This window comes from Anopheles marshallii, chromosome 2 (assembly GCF_943734725.1).
Source record: "Anopheles marshallii chromosome 2, idAnoMarsDA_429_01, whole genome shotgun sequence".
Lineage (NCBI taxonomy): Eukaryota > Metazoa > Arthropoda > Insecta > Diptera > Culicidae > Anopheles > Anopheles marshallii.
In genome coordinates this window covers 10,707,522-10,723,264 of record NC_071326.1, presented here as the reverse complement: position 1 = coordinate 10,723,264, position 15,743 = coordinate 10,707,522, and the positions used below count along the sequence as shown (strand labels likewise).

The following is a 15,743-nucleotide window of genomic DNA, read 5'->3' as shown; positions in this document are numbered from 1 at the left end:
CTAAATATAATTCACGTGCACAACCCCATTCAGACAAAACAATCGCTCTTTTTGGCCATTAATCCTTTCGAGTACTCGGACAATGGATGATACTATTTTAACCGGAAGGTTTTGGGAGTTGAATAAAATTCACATTTACGCTTTTGTTTAGCAAATTTGTTCTTTTTCATCATTTCACTTTTTTATCTAGTGTCTCAATCCATAAAACCACATTACTGCCCTAGTTTCTCGATTATACGAAGACGGACGAAGTTATCCTTATGCTTTTACTATGGGGCCTTAAATTTTCGTCGACAATTTTAGAATGCACTTGGCCACTCATAAAATTATATCGTAGTCTTCGTCCTAAAAGAAGGAGCCTAGAAACAGTTATCCGGTTTAATCCTTTTCTTACCTATTTCCACAACTTTAACCGACCGCCGAAGAGTGAGTTTCTGCTGCTTGCGAGAGGAAAATTAAATTCAAGGTGACCCCGCGAGAAATGTCAGAAGCCTGGCGTTGCCAAACAATAACAATCCCGCCAACAGTCTAGCGATTTGACAGCCGCATTTTGACAGTCAAAGATTTGACAGCGAGGCACGCATTAAATTTGCAAGTTTGCGCGTCCCTGGCGCCCATAGGAATATTCTCAATTACGTTTACGCTATAATAGCAATAGAGTGTGCAATTTAAGCAGAAATTGATGTTTCGTTCTTCCAGTGGAAATTGGTGATCGTGTTTGCATAGTTGGAAAGGCATTTCATCGTATACCGCTACAGCGAAGGTTTGCCGCGCAAAAACGCGTATCTCATTATCAAGGTTATGCTGTTTGTTGATGCCATAGCGCAGAGCTTGAGATTTCGCGATGGTACAACATTCAAATCAAACGTCGATCCGCATCGTTAGTGTAGATCATTACATGAGCAAACCGGACCCACAGTTCGACGCGTGCTATTCGGAATTCCGTGGTTCGGAGATCAAACAAGTGCCGGTCATACGACTGTTTGGCTCGAACACCGAAGGCATCCATAGCTGCGTCCACATCCATGGGGTCTTTCCATACTTTTACATCCCCTACGATGGATCGGTTGCGGAAAAGCTTGTGGTGGACCAAAAGATTTATCAGCTGGCTTGCGCTCTTGATAAAGGTATAAACGTTTCGCTGGGACGCTCAGCATCCCAAACGAAGCACATCTTTAAGATAGTGCTGGTGAAAGGAATGTAAGTACCGGTTTTCTCTTGGAACAGATTTTTGAACAAATTCTCAACAAACTCACGCTTCCACTCTTTGTTTGCAGTCCCATTTACGGCTATCATCGGAATTCGCATCACTATTTTAAGATCTACATGTACAATCCGCATTTGCTACGGAACGCCACTCAACTGTTGATGAACGGAACTATCCTTTCGGGAACATATCAAGTTCACGAAACTCACATACCCTACATTCTGCAGTTCTTCATCGACTATAACCTGTACGGGATGAGTTTTTTGGAGCTAAGCTCAAACGGATTGCGACAGCGAACAAATGACGCTGAAACCGTCAACAACGTCCCACCGAAATTGTCCACATCTGAGTACGAGATAGACGTGCTTGCGTCGGATATCCTTAATCGCGAACCAGAAGACAAAAACACAGGTGAATTTGCAAACCCGGGCATTGCTTCCATCTGGAAGGACGAACAAATTCGGCGGCTTTTGGTCGGTTTCGAGCAACCGGAACGGATGAATCTTTCACAAGACAGTGGCTCAACGCATGAAGTAATAACCGAAAGTGATCGATTCTATCGAGCTCGACTGTTGTCGAAACTGTCGAAAGAACACACTCCCAGCTCAACTGCGGACGAACAAAGAAAAGTACCCACTTCAGCCTACCCATCAGAGGCAACTGAAGACGAGGAGTTGCTCGATGCGTCCTGCATCGTCCATCACACACGACCCAATACCGGACACAGCAATGATAGCTTGTACGATTCGCAAATCAGTTATCATTTTGATGCATCGACCGTGGTTGACGAAGAGAAGATTATATCCATGTCACAGAATCCGGATATGACGCTCGGAGAGGAAGATTATAGTATGTTGGAAATCCTGCGAGAGCTTGAAGAACTGGAATCCAACAATATCGAGGATGATTGTCTGTTGGCACCGATGACACAACTGTCGGGAGAAAAGAAACGCATCATTATGCAGTCCAGTTTGAACTTGTCGCAAGCCAACAAAAGACTGAACGCTTCTATGTATGGAGATCTGGACACAGTTTGTCTAATGTCCGATCAAGCTGACGCGCGTATGCCGAATCCGGACGATGTAAGCTTTGATTCGGATGACGAGTTTCTGCTTGATTTTTCGCAAAAGCAATTGTGTGCCGGAAATAACGAACAGGCTGAAACAAATACGCTCTTGAACGACAGTGACGATGACCTGCTGTCTGGTGGAATCATCCCACAGTTGGATGGAGGTGATGACTCTTTCAAACCCTTTTCCTCAAAGCGTAATAGAAGCAGCAAGGAAAGCAAAACTCCAAACAGCTCATCCGCGAAAAAGATGCGCATTGACTTAACGCAACCGTTATCTAGAAAATCTTTAACACCGCGTAGAGTAACGTTTGCCCTCTCCCCGGAGGAAAGCGACAGCGAACGCGCGAAGCGTGTACTCCAAGAATTTGAAAATTCTTCCCCTAACACGCTGAAGAACTTCGAAATAAGGTAATACAAATCCGCTGCTGGGAACTGTAGAAAGGTTTTAATGGCATTTGCGTTGTGTTTTAGGATACCTAAATTGGGGTTAATCAAGAAGTCGATCCTGTTCACCAATCGAAATCGAAGCTCATCGAAGTCTACAACGGTCGGCGAACCTTCGAAACTAAAGAAAAGCCTCCAAGTGTGGTAAGGACGTAAGCAGAGCAACAGTGAACCCTCCTTTGTGAACAAATATATCTCTTTTTAAGCATTCCGAAGTTGGACCCTAACGCTTACGACGTCAGCCAATCATCGACCATTACGACAATGGATTCAACACCCCAGGACGCACGTGAATCATTGTCGTTAGAAAAAATGGGCGATCGTTATCAACTTGCTCGAAATTACGATTTCATAAACAACTTCGATCCGCTAGAAGGTCCGTCCACACCGAAATCGGAGCGTGTGCGAAGAAAAATCGTGACCGCAGACGCGAAAGAACAGCCCAAGTCAAAGATGTTGAAATTGGAGGACGAGATACAGATCGAGCTGATTCTTTCGGAAAGGTTTAAAAACATCGTACGCCTTTCTCCGAAAGTGCTGATCAAACCATTACTCCTAATCGAGAAGGCGGCGGTTAACAGCGAGCTTTCATTGGATGCATATTCATCACCGCGCCAAACACTCCCAAACGAAGATGGCCCACCGAGTGGCAAAAGTGATGTTGCAGAAAGTAATGGACCTTCTCTTCAATCAGCTTCGCTAGCCGAAACTTCTGCACCATCAACTGAATCTGAAATAAATACTGCCGCTACAACGCCAAAGCATGTCGAAACAGTCGTAGAAGAAATCTTGACAAACGATGAAGTGGAAAAATGCACAAATGATAAAGTAACCGATCAAACGGTGGAGCAAAGCGAGGGAATGGATGTGGAATTTTCATTGCCATCGAACAGTGACTCGGGTGATGCTGTAGAAATGGCACACCGGACAAGCGAAGAAGATGTGTCCGGAAATAACGTTAACACCATTAGTATCGAGGATGATGACAGCGACGATTCACTTCCAACCAACCAAGTCGTTACGCTTGAGGATGATAATGACGACATACAGATGATTACACCGAGCCTGCTCGATGACGTTCCAATTGCAGAACTTTTAGGCAAGAACCGTTTCGGCGTGATCGATGTTTCGGACGATGAGAGTACTGAGCAAACGGGCCCTGCTGTAGCCATTTCATCGCAACTGGATGGAATGGTCGAATTTATGGCCGAAAGTCCGAGTGAGGACCAACAACATAAACCAGGGAATAGTACCGCCGATGAGGAAGGCGTCGAAGATGATGCAAACATTCAGAGTTTTTGTGAAAAAACACTTTTATGTGAGCTAGATGATATTAATTCTGATTCAGACGACAGCTGTGTCGGGTCGTGGAATACAACCGGCATGGAAAAGGACGATAAAGTAATCATATCGTTGGCTGCAACGCCACCTACACGCGATGATGCACAACGGGCAATTGATGAGTTCGAAATTCCTGCCGTCGTTAACACGACTCCGTTTTATAGCGATCCTGCAGATGTGACGGGCAGGAAGGAAGTTGGTCATACGGTTTTAAACATAGCAGGGAATAGTTTGAATGACGAGCCAGAGTTTACAAGCACCATTGCTGGGCTCGGCTCGCTGAAGCATTTGCGATATGACAACCTCCAGCGTACGTTCGGGGAAAACATCGACGACGTGCTAGGACCCATCGGATCGAATGGCCCAAATTCCGAACGGATGAAAGAACTGCTGGCCTCAGAAGGATGTGTTGTTATCACCCCAGCGGAACTCCCGCCCAATCGCACCGAAGCGGTCAATTGGATGGACAACAGATGCCGACAACGTCAGTCCGATCCTGTCGCTCCGATTGATTCGGACAGCCCTATTAAGGTGAAAACAGCGGAAACAATCATGACAGTGGAAGATAAGGCACAAGCGAACCGCCTAACACCAAGGATTGACAGTGAATCATCGCTCAATCTAAGTGTTCTGGTAGCAAACGATGGTCACACTGATTTGACCACTAACGGGAAGAGCCCAACAAAACTGGTCGGAGCAAAACCCAACACATTGAACTCTTTAAATACACCTGACCATGACACAACAAGCGCTAAAGTACCATCACCTGCCAAAAGAAACAACACGCTGACTTCTGACTTGAAACAATTTTCGGTGGAAAGTGATGAGCCCGCGGATGAGATCGCATCATCACAAGAGGTCAGTAATTAAAATACTCCGGTAGTGGCAACAGAACTCATGCGAATGTTACCTCTTCACAGGAACGAACAAAGCGCCAGACCGTAAATAAACCCATTGAAGCCTCCACCCTCACACAACTACCGAGCACAGGTACATCTGATCAGTCAGATACAATTGAACAAAGCAATGCAGACATTTCGTCCGCCACCCCAATGGGGTTCAAGGTCGATTACGAAAATTTGCAGGACGCCAAATCGAAGTGTGAGGTAAGTTGAATCGACTGCACGTGCTGCACCAACGATCGCAAATGTGGAGTGGGTGGTGCTTCGTTTTTATTGTCCTGTTTGTGCTGTACACTGTATTAACCTGTTTGTCTATCATGTACAGATGTGATTATTCTTGCTAAGGCAAGGATTCACTATAAACGAGGGAACCGTACGCCATGTAGGTTAATTCTTCATTTCAAGCCTTTATTCGCATAGTACATTCGTCATCGGTAAAATGAATTTTGTAAGTTAGTTGTTGATTTTGTCATTGATCCAGTCAATAAAGTATGAAACACGAACGAATACTCCTGGGTTTCTGTAACCACCGCACGGAATACCTCCCCAGGAAACGATGCCAACCTGCACGATAGCATCGACGGTTTCAACGAGAGGTCCGCCGGAGTCGCCAGAGCAGACGCTCGAGGTACCTTCCATCGTACCGGCGCAGATGTTGCTATCTTCGATCAGGTTCGTTTGGTAGATTTCACGGCACAAGTCCAGATCCATGATGGGTAAGGTCGTTTTCTACAATACGCAACAGAGCAAAGGATGTAAAGGATGGAAAATGGATGGATACAGTGATTGCGTGGCAACTCACCATAAGAGTGTCCGGATAGCTGGGGGACGCCGTGAACGAAGTTGATCCCCATCCGCTGATGGTGCACACTCCCGTAGGAAGTGCGTTCGGTTCCGGCAAGGTGACCAGCTGCACTTTACGATTCAGACGGAATGGTTCCTCGACGCGGAACACAGCAATGTCGTTGGGTCCAACTCCACCTGCGTAGTCCTCGTGCACGAACATCTCCACGATGCGACGCCGTTGTACTGATGAATCAAACTGGCTGAAATCGTGCTCTCCGGCGACGGCTTCTGCGAAACCGTCGGGCGAAATGGCACTAGGCACGCAATGGGCAGCGGTAAGCACATACCGGTCAGCAATTAGCGAACCACCGCAGAAGTGGAACGGTTCCTGATCGTCCTGGTTGTAGTTCCACTGCAGCGAGATCTGGTACGGGAACTCGTGCGGAATCGCTTCCTCGCCACCGACAATCTTCGGTCGCGGTGGTTTAGCTGCAACCAGCGCCGCCAGGGTAAGAAGAATTGCTAGACGTTGTACTCGTGCCATTTTTGCGTGCCTTGGGTGTCGAGTCGATTTGAGTCGAGTCGTTGAACTGATCGATCAAGGCAAATCGATAGGTAATTTATACTCGCACACCGTTCGCCACTCGTACGCCAAGAAACACTCGAATAACCAATGAAGTGGCACTGGTATCAATTCGAAGATAATACCGTAACTCTCAATTTCTGCACAAGCACGTGGCTTTTCCCGGATTTTTATTCAGTGCGTAAGTCCGTTAGCATTTCAAGTGTTCTCAAACTGGTTAAGGAATCTTCAGATGAAGCAGATCTTGAGAAAAGTCCCCACTCAACACATTTTTTACAACATTCACGGGCTGGGGATAACCGAGGGTTTTATCATCGCCATTATCTACTAGCGCTACTGGAGGTTATTTGTGTTTTGTTAAATCCTTTTGGCACGTTTTTCTTACTTCGTATTGTGAAAGGATGGCTGGCTTATGCTTGTTTTACGTGTTTGCTATTTTTCCTCCGTGTTTTCTGTGCGTTTTTGTAACAATATGTGTCTAAAACCAATCGAATATGTCTTGTGTATGTCCAATTCCTGTCCACTTCTGCATTGTTTTCTTTCGAAAGGTTAGTACGAATGGGTTCAAAATTAATAAGTTTCATCATGCTTCGCATTCTACGTGTGCGATTTGTTGGTGCAGTTGGTGATGACATGCTAATAAGGTTTTCTTCTTTCAGTACAACTATTTGACAATATTGTCGCTCGAAGTGCACGTGAATACCCGTGGCGAATTGCGGCCCAATCCGAGCACTGACCCCATTGCGGCAATTTTCTACCGCATCCACAACGACGTTCCATCGGACCATCCGAAGGCTTCGTCCGTCTGTGGGATCATACTGAATCGTGCCCAGACGCAAAGCGAATGCGCGAGTGAAGCTGACGGTATGATGAGCTACAAGTACAATCAATCGTCACACGTGGCGGACGTCGTCGTAGTGTCCGGTGAGCACGAACTGTACGAAAAGTTTCTGCTGCTCATTTCCTTCTGGGATCCGGACATATTTACCGGTTACGAAATTGAAAGCGTATCCTGGGGCTACGTTATCGAGCGGGGCTACGCACTGGACATGAATCTAATGAAGAAGCTCTCGCGCGTTCCGTCCGCGGATAAGGTGCATGTGTCGGAAGAGGAACAGCGGGAACTGTTGGAAATGCATGACTATAGTGCGGGTTTGAAAATTCCGGGCCGCATACTGATGGACATTTGGCGCCTGATGCGACACGAGATTGCCCTGACGTCGTATACGTTTGAGAACGTAGCGTACCACGTGCTGCATCGGCGAGTTCCAAACCATTCCTACCGGCAGCTGTCCCGGCTGTGGAACAAACCGTACAGCCGCTGGATCGTGCTAGAGTACTATCTGGAGCGTGTGAACGGGAACTTTGAGATACTTAACCAGCTTGACTTGATAGGCCGTACGGCGGAGCTGGCCAAACTGTTCGGCATACAGTTTTACGAGGTGTTGTCCCGCGGGTCACAGTTTCGCGTGGAAAGCATGATGTTGCGCATTGCCAAACCGAAGAACTTTGTGTCCGTTTCGCCCAGCATCCATCAGCGGGCGCACATGCGTGCACCGGAGTACTTGCCATTGATCCTCGAGCCGAACTCGCGCTTCTACGCCGATCCGATCATTGTGCTAGACTTCCAGAGCTTGTATCCCAGCATTATCATTGCCTACAACTACTGCTTTTCGACGTGCTTGGGGCGCATCGAGCACATGGGAGAGTAAGTATTGCGCGCTACCGTCGGTGAGGGTTGAGCGCTGTGTGTTTTCGGTTGCTTAATGGTTCATTGTTTGCAGGGACACTTCACCGTTTGAGTTTGGCGCTTCGCATCTGCGCGTACCACCAAAGATGCTGAAAGCGTTGCTCGACAGGAATTTGGTTACATTTTCTCCCTGTGGCATTGCGTTCGTGAAGAAGCGCGTACGGGAAGGCGTACTTCCACGGATGTTAAGCGAAATCCTCAACACTCGCCTGATGGTGAAGAAGTCGATGAAGCTCCACAAGGACAACAGCATCCTGCAGCGTGTGCTCCATTCGCGTCAGCTCGGTTTGAAACTGATTGCGAACGTGACGTACGGCTACACGGCGGCCAACTTCAGCGGACGCATGCCGTGCGTCGAGGTTGGCGACAGTGTCGTTGCAAAGGGACGGGAAACGCTCGAGCGAGCGATCAAGTTAGTCGAGGGAACGGAACGCTGGGGAGCGAAGGTAGTGTACGGCGACACAGACTCCCTGTTTGTGCTCTGTCCGGGAAGAACGAAGCAAGAGGCATTCAAAATAGGCGAGGAGATTGCCGAAACAGTTACCAGAGAAAATCCACCACCAGTCAAGCTGAAGCTGGAGAAAGTCTACCAACCATCGATACTGCAGGTAAGTAAAAATCATGTGATCGTTTAGAAATGCTTTATTCGTAGATCCACCACGCTTCATTCCTCCTCGATCGCAGTTTGAATCCATTCGTAGAAGTACAAAACGCTCGTAAACACGACCGGTTCCCTTGCCAGGCATGGTTTTTCGCCGAAAGAAAGCACTCCAATTTGAACCTGCTCGCCGTCAATGTTTACCGTCAGCGGTCCGCCCGAGTCCGCAGTGCAGCCGGTAACATTCCGATAGCCACCAGCACAAATTTGCGTCTGATCGACGTTACCCATCCCATTACACTCTTCCAGCGTACGCAGAGGCAGCGTTACTTTCTGCAAAACATCAAAATCAAAAACGCATATGAAGCACGTATATTTAATATTTACGTATGGTTTGTTTCACCATTAGCTCATCGGGGAAAATGTTTTCCGTCGTGTTGGAGATCGAACCCCAACCGGCAAACTTGGCGTGCGTCTGCAGAATCAATGTGCTACCCGTTGCCAATCTCATCGTTTTAATGTGCCGATTCAGGTGCAAAGGTTCCGACAGGAGCATCTGAAAACGAAGTGGTTTTGTTTTTGCTGCATGAAAATTTCGTTATTTGCAACCGTCTGCGTACGCTTACCACTGCGATGTCGCTTTTAATGGTGGATAAATTGTATGCCGGGTGTTGAACGAAACGCGACACGTTTCGTCGCTGTGCTCCGGACTTTTCATCGACAATGTTGTTCACGCCGGCAACAATTTCGAACCAACCTTGTTCTATGACTTCTTCGCCACAATGCGCTGCGGTTAGAATCCATTCCCGGTTGATGATGGACCCGGAGCAGAGGTGCATTGGACGTGATCCATTGTTAAAGTTCCACTGCAATGACACTTGGTAGGGAAACTCGTGAGGATTTGCTTCCGTTCCTTGGATAATGGGCGGTCGGTACGAGTGTCCGAGTGTTATGACGGTTGAGATGATAAGAACAATTAATCGCTTCATATTGTCTTAGAATCCGGTCGAAGAATGGAAGATCCACTTCGTATTTATAGCAGGGCGCCGCATGGCTGGAAGTGCTCATCGAAGCCTCTTACGCACACGTGTAGCGTGATATCTCGAGCGTTGTTTTCGTTAGCTCTCCAAAGAAACTTGTGATAATGAACGATCTTCATCTGCAGACTAAGAAACGCTACGTGGGATACATGTACGAGTCGGCAGATCAACAGCAACCCGTCTACGAAGCGAAGGGTATCGAAACGGTCCGCCGAGATGGGTGCCCGATTGTGGCGAAAATGCTCGAGAAGGTTTTACGCATTCTGTTCGAAACTTGCGACGTGTCAAAGGTGAAACAGTACACCTGTCGACAGTTTACCAAAATCCTGGAGGGTCGAGTCAATCTGCAGGATTTCATATTCGCCAAAGAGTTCCGGGGCGAGAATGGTTACAAGCCTGGTGCGTGTGTACCGGCATTAGAGCTAACGAGGTAATTGACGCAACTGGATCTATTCGGTGGAAATGTTTGAAAACATTGAACGTTGTACGCTTAATCGTTACAGAAAATGGAAGCAAACCGATCCCCGCCATGAACCGCGCCAGGGCCAACGGGTACCGTACGTGATAATCAGTGGTCCACCACTGGTCCCGCTAATTCGGCTCGTGCGCAGCCCGGACGAGGTGCTCTCGAACGAAGGGCTTAAAATAAACGCTAATTATTACATTTCGAAGGCAATCATCCCGCCCCTAAATCGTTGCCTTCTGCTGATCGGTGCGGATGTAAACCAGTGGTACAATGAACTGCCCCGCAAGACGCTGATGCTGCACAATACCGGCGGTGTACCAGCTGACAAGCTGTTGGCAACGACCGATCACCAAGCGCATAAAAAAGTCACCATCTCGCAGTACTTCTCGACCACCAACTGCATCGTGGACTGTGGCAAACAGACGCAGCATGGCGTGTGTAAAGACTGCCGACAGCAACCGCAACGGGCGTTGGTGCATGTGATGGGCAAAGTGAACAAGCTGGAACGGAAACTCGAGCTCACGGAAAAGGTTAGTGCGTCGGATGTTTGTGTTATTGTTTGCTAATCTTCTCTTCACGCAGATGTGTCGATCGTGTTGTCAGCGTACGTTTGAAACGGAGTGCATTTCACTGGACTGTCCAGTGGTTTTCTCGTTAAACCGACGGACCCTGGAATACAAACAAGTGCAGTACTATCGAGATCTTATTGAGCAGCTGTTCTAGGGAATTATTAGGTGGTCTATAAACTTTAGCGATACACTCAAATAGTTCCAATTAGTTGCAGTAGCAGATGGAGTTCCTATTGATAAGCTGTCTTAGGCAACTGGCTGTTTGTTAACGAACTTTACTAAACATTGGAGTAGCTTCAATAAATTGGTAGTTAATAGTCAATAGTCAATGATGGAAACGAAATTAAACACTTTCATCGATCTTATTGAACAACTGCTCTAAGGAACTAAGCATTAATTAACAATCGTTACGAATCGCTCAAGCAGATCTCAAGAAGTAGAAAAGACATCCGAAATTCTCAGCAATAAAACACAATTACTAATGAAGCAGCATTCACTACTTGACCGCGACTAAGTAAAGGCAGAAAATAATTAAATTTTATTCGTCGTTAAATGGTGTTCATTACCAAGTTCATGTGTCCCCATGTCGTAAAGGTAGATGTGCACACACGTGCTTAAGCCAACCGCAGCTGATAGCAGCTGATAAAATACAAACAATTACAGCGCTCGGTTCAACTCTTAAACCTATGGGTAACTAGCACCAACCGATTGATTCCGATTCCAACGCCGTGTGTGCGGTGCTCTTGTCAGCAGATAACGCAATAGAATGCTTCCTCAATGCGACCCTGACGCACGGGCTGTTTTGAAAATGTTAAGGCACTTCCGAGAAACGGTGCATAAGTTTGTTGTGTAATGTGGTTGGGTCGCAATACTGTGTATTAGTAGTTTATCGATGACTAGACGAGTAGAAACTATTCGTGCTATCGATGAAATAGCTGCCTAGCGGTGAATGGTGAATGCACCTAAGCGGTGCGTAATCGGCAGTATGCGTGTTCGGGGAGATGATCGATGCTTTGGAGTCACGATCGATGAACCGGTGTCCCTTCACCTCGTGTATGAAGAGCTCAAGTGTTCAACGTTAGTACGCTGCAACGATTAATCAGAGCCGAATGTAAATGTTTAACGGCGTCCGTTCGAACGCGCATGACTTACCGTTTCTGTTATCGTACCGGAATGAAATCTCTTCAACGCTCTCCACACCATCCCACAGCTCGATCGATTCTATCTGATTGAGCGGCAGCTGCACCGTAAATTCGTAGTCCGGCGGATGGTCCACACTGTCTCGGAACATCTTGATAGTGTCCTCGTGCAGTCGGAATATCATGCGAAACGTTTTGCTTCGATCCTCGTGCCAGTGATTATCGAAGACTTCCTCCTGCTGCCACTGCACGTTCTTCCAGTTCTGCACCACGCGGCTTTCGCCGTTCTCATCGTAAATCGTTTTAAAATGGTACGCAATGTACGAGGGCGTCTGGTGCGGCATGACTTGCGGTGGCCGTGGCAGGCAGAAATTCACGGAAAAGCTAGGGCACGCGTGACGTAATGGTGGCGAAATGGAGGGGGTGAGAGGAGGAAAGTTATTTCCGTCATTAGAAAGTGGGGGGGAGGGAGGAACAATTTTCTTCACTTATCTACAATCTAACCACCTGCACCTACTTACTTCCTTGCATCGTCGCACAACTTTCCACGTATCAGCACTTCATCACCATTTTCGGGACTCTGCGGAAATTTTGCCGTAAATGGGCGACCTCTTTTCTCGACGCTCATATTTTCACCGAACCCGTACCGTGTCCCAGTGGTCCAAAAACTTCACTCCACTTGCGCTAAGGGTGGGCGGGGAAAGTGTTCCTGGAATTTTGCAAAATGCGCGCCTCGCGTCACGACAGCCGTGTGTGTGGTGCGTCCAGTCCCGTTGCTATGCAATCCGCGTGTGAATGCCGTTGCGACAGGGCAAGAAAGACGCGAACGAAACGCGACCGCCGCTCTGTGTACTTGCGTAGAGAGTGCACCGTGTTTGTGCATTTGTTTTGAATTTTCCGCTCTCTTGGTTCACTCGCTCACCGCTCCGCTGCAGCGCTAGCTATTGTTGAACGAAAACGTCAACTCAACCCCTATTTTTAACGAAACTGAACGACTGGGTGGGACAGTGTTGCCAGTTTGTCGATTAAAAATTTCAAAAACTTGATGGAGAAGCCTGGTGCTTGTTGAACCGTTGGTTAACCGTGATTCTAGTCGCACTTTGTAAGCGATTTAAAATTTAGTTAAAAACCCAAAAGTGGTATCTTGGAAGTTCAGTATAATTGTTCTGGATTTTAAAGTATCCACAGGGTGAAATATTTTAAACTCTCCCGATAAGTTTATATTAAATTGGAGTAAATGAAATCCATTAGTACTAATTTGGCAGCTTGTTTGAAATGCATCAGCATACATAAATGACGATCGTAGTGGCAACATTTTGTCTTACTTGAGCAGTTTTACATCCACGTTCCTCTTTCTTGTTGTCAGCACCAATAACAACATTGATGTTTAGATACGCACCAGGGTGTTGGGTGGGTGCAAACCGGTTTTTCTACAGTATGAGGCAACTTCTCTATTGAAAATACCTGTAGCGACGAACAAAGCTGAACCTCTGAGACATGGCCTTTGCCCAACACTGACGAAACCCTCTTAGGCGCGTTCGAGAGGAAAATGCTTAGAAGGATTTTTGACTCCGTATGTGGGGAAGGATAATGGCGGAGTTGCAATAATGACGAACTTAATGAGACACAGCGGATTAGACTTGCCAGGCTCTGGTGGACTGGTCATGTCATGAGAATGACACTTTACGACCCAGTGCATTAAGTCCTTTTAGGTCACCTACACGGACGGAGGAGGCTGGAGGCCCACATTAAGATGTAGTGCTGGGGTTGATGCGTCCGCCAGAAAGACCGGAATTATGAACTGGCTGACGAAGACGCCCGACCGTGAGCCTATTTAGTGAACTCCTGCCCTCCTGACTTATAATATTGTTATTTTAGATTTCTTTCTTTCTTTTATTTCTTTACCTGGGCAGCAACCTTAAGATGTCTTTTGCTTGCCGTTTCTGGCGTCCTGGGCAATGTTACGAATCTCAACATACTTCGAATATTAATTTGATTTACGAAAAAAAATGCTCCCCATCCTTCTATTAAAATACATTTCTTTCTCATACATCAGTACCTTTGACGAGTTTGCTATACATTGAATTTATTTCCGTTTAATATGCCTTGGTACGTTCTATGGTACAACGAGAAGCAGAGATATTTAAGTAGTAAAACACACTCCCCCACTTTAACGTAACTTTATTTAGTTCTCATCGACTGCGATGGACTCCTCGTCCGAGATCACGTTCAAGTCCACGTCCTTGTATTTATTTTCATCCCCAATCAACTCATCCGTCGATCCGACGGATTTGCTGTCCTGCTCATGGTCATCGCTGATATTCCCATTTGTCTCATCGTCCGTGAGGCATCGATCCGCGATCTTATGATTGCCATTCAAATCTCCATAAATCCTTGGCAGATTCTGCAGCACATAGTTTGTGCTCTTGATCGCATCGATCGTCTTATGATCAGTAACTTCACCCAAAAACAAAGATCCCATCGTCGCCGCCTGTTGTTCGGCCGGTTCCTTTGCACCGTAACCGATCTCTCCTGCGACACCATCGCCGTCCTCTTGTGGTGCGGTTAGATTGATCGGATTGGTTTTGATACCGACCATCGATTCGCGAGGCTTCGGCACACTAAATGCCGACCCTTGCCGATCATTTCCCGTCCCGATAAGCTTGGAATGTTCACGCTTTACCGTCGGTACCGAATCTTCCGAGCTGTTCGACGAGTTTGAATCCTTTTTGCGATCGTAAATATGTCCCGAGACGCGAAGATCGATGAAGAAGTGCAGCGGATCAATACCGTACGGGGGATAGAGCGGTGGGTACCAGACCGGTGGTGGAGGAGGCAGAATAAGATCCGACGGGGGCATCGAAGCGGCCGAAGGTTCCTGTATCAGGGTCGAATTGTTGATGGGAGACTTGTCCGAAACTCCGCCAGCCGTCGGCGTTTTCGAGTCGTCCGATTTCCGATCATGGAACGTTGGCGCTTTAAACCCTTCGGAGGGTTCATGGCCCTCGGGGTATTTTTGTGACGTTGAAGTAATGTTTCGACTAAACGCCGACAGCTTGTTGGTTAGCTCGAGCGGTTTCTCGGGCTGCGCCGGTCGTCTGTTTTCAGTGTCTTTGCCGTCTTTTAACGCCTCCGGATTGTACCGGTGTTGACTCCAGGAACGTTTGCGCGGCCGTCGGGATGATGCCGCTTGCAGTGCCAAATGGTTTGTAAGATGGGTCGGATGCTGAACCGGTGGTTGTTGTGACTGTTGCTGGGAATGATGTTGCTGTTGCTGCTGCTGCTGCTGTTGGTGATGATGATGGTGAAGTTGCTCCGTTGCGTTGCGCAGACTTTCGTTACGCTTGTTGGCCACCAACGATCGAAGCATTTCGCTGAAGAAAAAGTTATGAGGCCCGACCGCTGGCGAGTACAGATAGGGCGGATTGGCGGCCATCAGCTTCGTAACGAGCTCGGAATTGCGATAGTCCTGCGGGCCAAGTCGTGGCTTCGGTTGGGGCTGCATTGGTGCCGCTTGTGGCTGCTGTTGGGTTTGCAATTCTTCAGTCATTTTGATGAACTCTGGAATCAAACAAAATGAAGCGAAAAACCTTTTAGAATGGAAAATTCTCACTGCTTTGGTGTCCGATAAAAAAAAAAACATCATGGTTTTCTGTAAATTACTCAAAAGTACAGTGATTGCCATCGGGGATTCCAATTTATCGAAGCGTCGACCTGCGTCAATGTGTTTTCATTTCATTTGAATAAAATATAACGTGCAATCGAACACACGCTGCACGTTGAGATAACGCCGAAGGAACGGTCGCACCGTTGACGTCCTCCGGAACCGGAACACATGCGATGAGA

The 15,743-nt window shown here is 47.2% G+C and overlaps 5 protein-coding genes across 5 annotated transcripts; 1 reads left to right on the top strand and 4 right to left on the bottom strand.

The window, feature by feature from the left end:
* Positions 1-841: 841 nt before the first annotated feature.
* LOC128719115 (DNA polymerase zeta catalytic subunit) lies at positions 842-10,912 on the top strand. The gene is made up of 10 exons (XM_053812738.1): positions 842-1,200; positions 1,278-2,687; positions 2,751-2,867; positions 2,930-4,926; positions 5,055-5,170; positions 6,995-8,043; positions 8,120-8,693; positions 9,849-10,153; positions 10,227-10,719; positions 10,772-10,912. The coding sequence occupies exons 1-10, from the start codon at positions 845-847 to the stop codon at positions 10,910-10,912; spliced, it is 6,558 nt and encodes a 2,185-aa protein (XP_053668713.1). The 5' UTR covers positions 842-844.
* LOC128719117 (trypsin-1-like) lies at positions 5,420-6,296 on the bottom strand. The gene is made up of 2 exons (XM_053812739.1): positions 5,769-6,296; positions 5,420-5,695 (listed from the first exon to the last, which is right to left on the bottom strand). Exons 1-2 carry the CDS (start codon positions 6,294-6,296, stop codon positions 5,420-5,422), a joined length of 804 nt encoding a protein of 267 aa, XP_053668714.1.
* On the bottom strand, positions 8,750-9,672 carry LOC128719118 (chymotrypsin-like protease CTRL-1). Its single transcript, XM_053812740.1, has 3 exons — positions 9,310-9,672; positions 9,087-9,239; positions 8,750-9,016 (listed from the first exon to the last, which is right to left on the bottom strand). Exons 1-3 carry the CDS (start codon positions 9,670-9,672, stop codon positions 8,750-8,752), a joined length of 783 nt encoding a protein of 260 aa, XP_053668715.1.
* Positions 10,913-11,857: 945 nt separating the features above from the next.
* On the bottom strand, positions 11,858-12,525 carry LOC128710066 (uncharacterized). The gene is made up of 2 exons (XM_053805105.1): positions 12,419-12,525; positions 11,858-12,281 (listed from the first exon to the last, which is right to left on the bottom strand). Exons 1-2 carry the CDS (start codon positions 12,523-12,525, stop codon positions 11,858-11,860), a joined length of 531 nt encoding a protein of 176 aa, XP_053661080.1.
* A 1,557-nt stretch (positions 12,526-14,082) lies between these two features.
* On the bottom strand, positions 14,083-15,447 carry LOC128708770 (formin-J). The gene has a single exon (XM_053803750.1). It carries the CDS (start codon positions 15,445-15,447, stop codon positions 14,083-14,085), a length of 1,365 nt encoding a protein of 454 aa, XP_053659725.1.
* Between the last annotated feature and the right edge of the window lie 296 nt (positions 15,448-15,743).

What these genes read in the sequence shown, in the direction of transcription:
- LOC128719115 (XM_053812738.1), top strand. Translation starts at nt 845, where the DNA reads ATGGTACAACATTCAAATCAAACGTCGATCCGCATCGTTAGTGTAGAT. An exon ending in CTGAAGAACTTCGAAATAAG is followed by an intron (nt 2,688 to 2,750) that starts GTAATACAAATC and finishes GTTGTGTTTTAG; the next exon opens with GATACCTAAATTGGGGTTAA. An exon ending in CGCATCATCACAAGAGGTCA is followed by an intron (nt 4,927 to 5,054) that starts GTAATTAAAATA and finishes TACCGAGCACAG; the next exon opens with GTACATCTGATCAGTCAGAT.
- LOC128719117 (XM_053812739.1), bottom strand. Translation starts at nt 6,296, where the DNA reads ATGGCACGAGTACAACGTCTAGCAATTCTTCTTACCCTGGCGGCGCTG. An exon ending in GCTATCCGGACACTCTTATG is followed by an intron (nt 5,696 to 5,768) that starts GTGAGTTGCCAC and finishes TGCGTATTGTAG; the next exon opens with AAAACGACCTTACCCATCAT.
- LOC128719118 (XM_053812740.1), bottom strand. Translation starts at nt 9,672, where the DNA reads ATGAAGCGATTAATTGTTCTTATCATCTCAACCGTCATAACACTCGGA. An exon ending in TTAAAAGCGACATCGCAGTG is followed by an intron (nt 9,240 to 9,309) that starts GTAAGCGTACGC and finishes CTTCGTTTTCAG; the next exon opens with ATGCTCCTGTCGGAACCTTT. An exon ending in TTTTCCCCGATGAGCTAATG is followed by an intron (nt 9,017 to 9,086) that starts GTGAAACAAACC and finishes GATGTTTTGCAG; the next exon opens with AAAGTAACGCTGCCTCTGCG.
- LOC128710066 (XM_053805105.1), bottom strand. Translation starts at nt 12,525, where the DNA reads ATGAGCGTCGAGAAAAGAGGTCGCCCATTTACGGCAAAATTTCCGCAG. An exon ending in TTGTGCGACGATGCAAGGAA is followed by an intron (nt 12,282 to 12,418) that starts GTAAGTAGGTGC and finishes CGCGTGCCCTAG; the next exon opens with CTTTTCCGTGAATTTCTGCC.
- LOC128708770 (XM_053803750.1), bottom strand. Translation starts at nt 15,447, where the DNA reads ATGACTGAAGAATTGCAAACCCAACAGCAGCCACAAGCGGCACCAATG.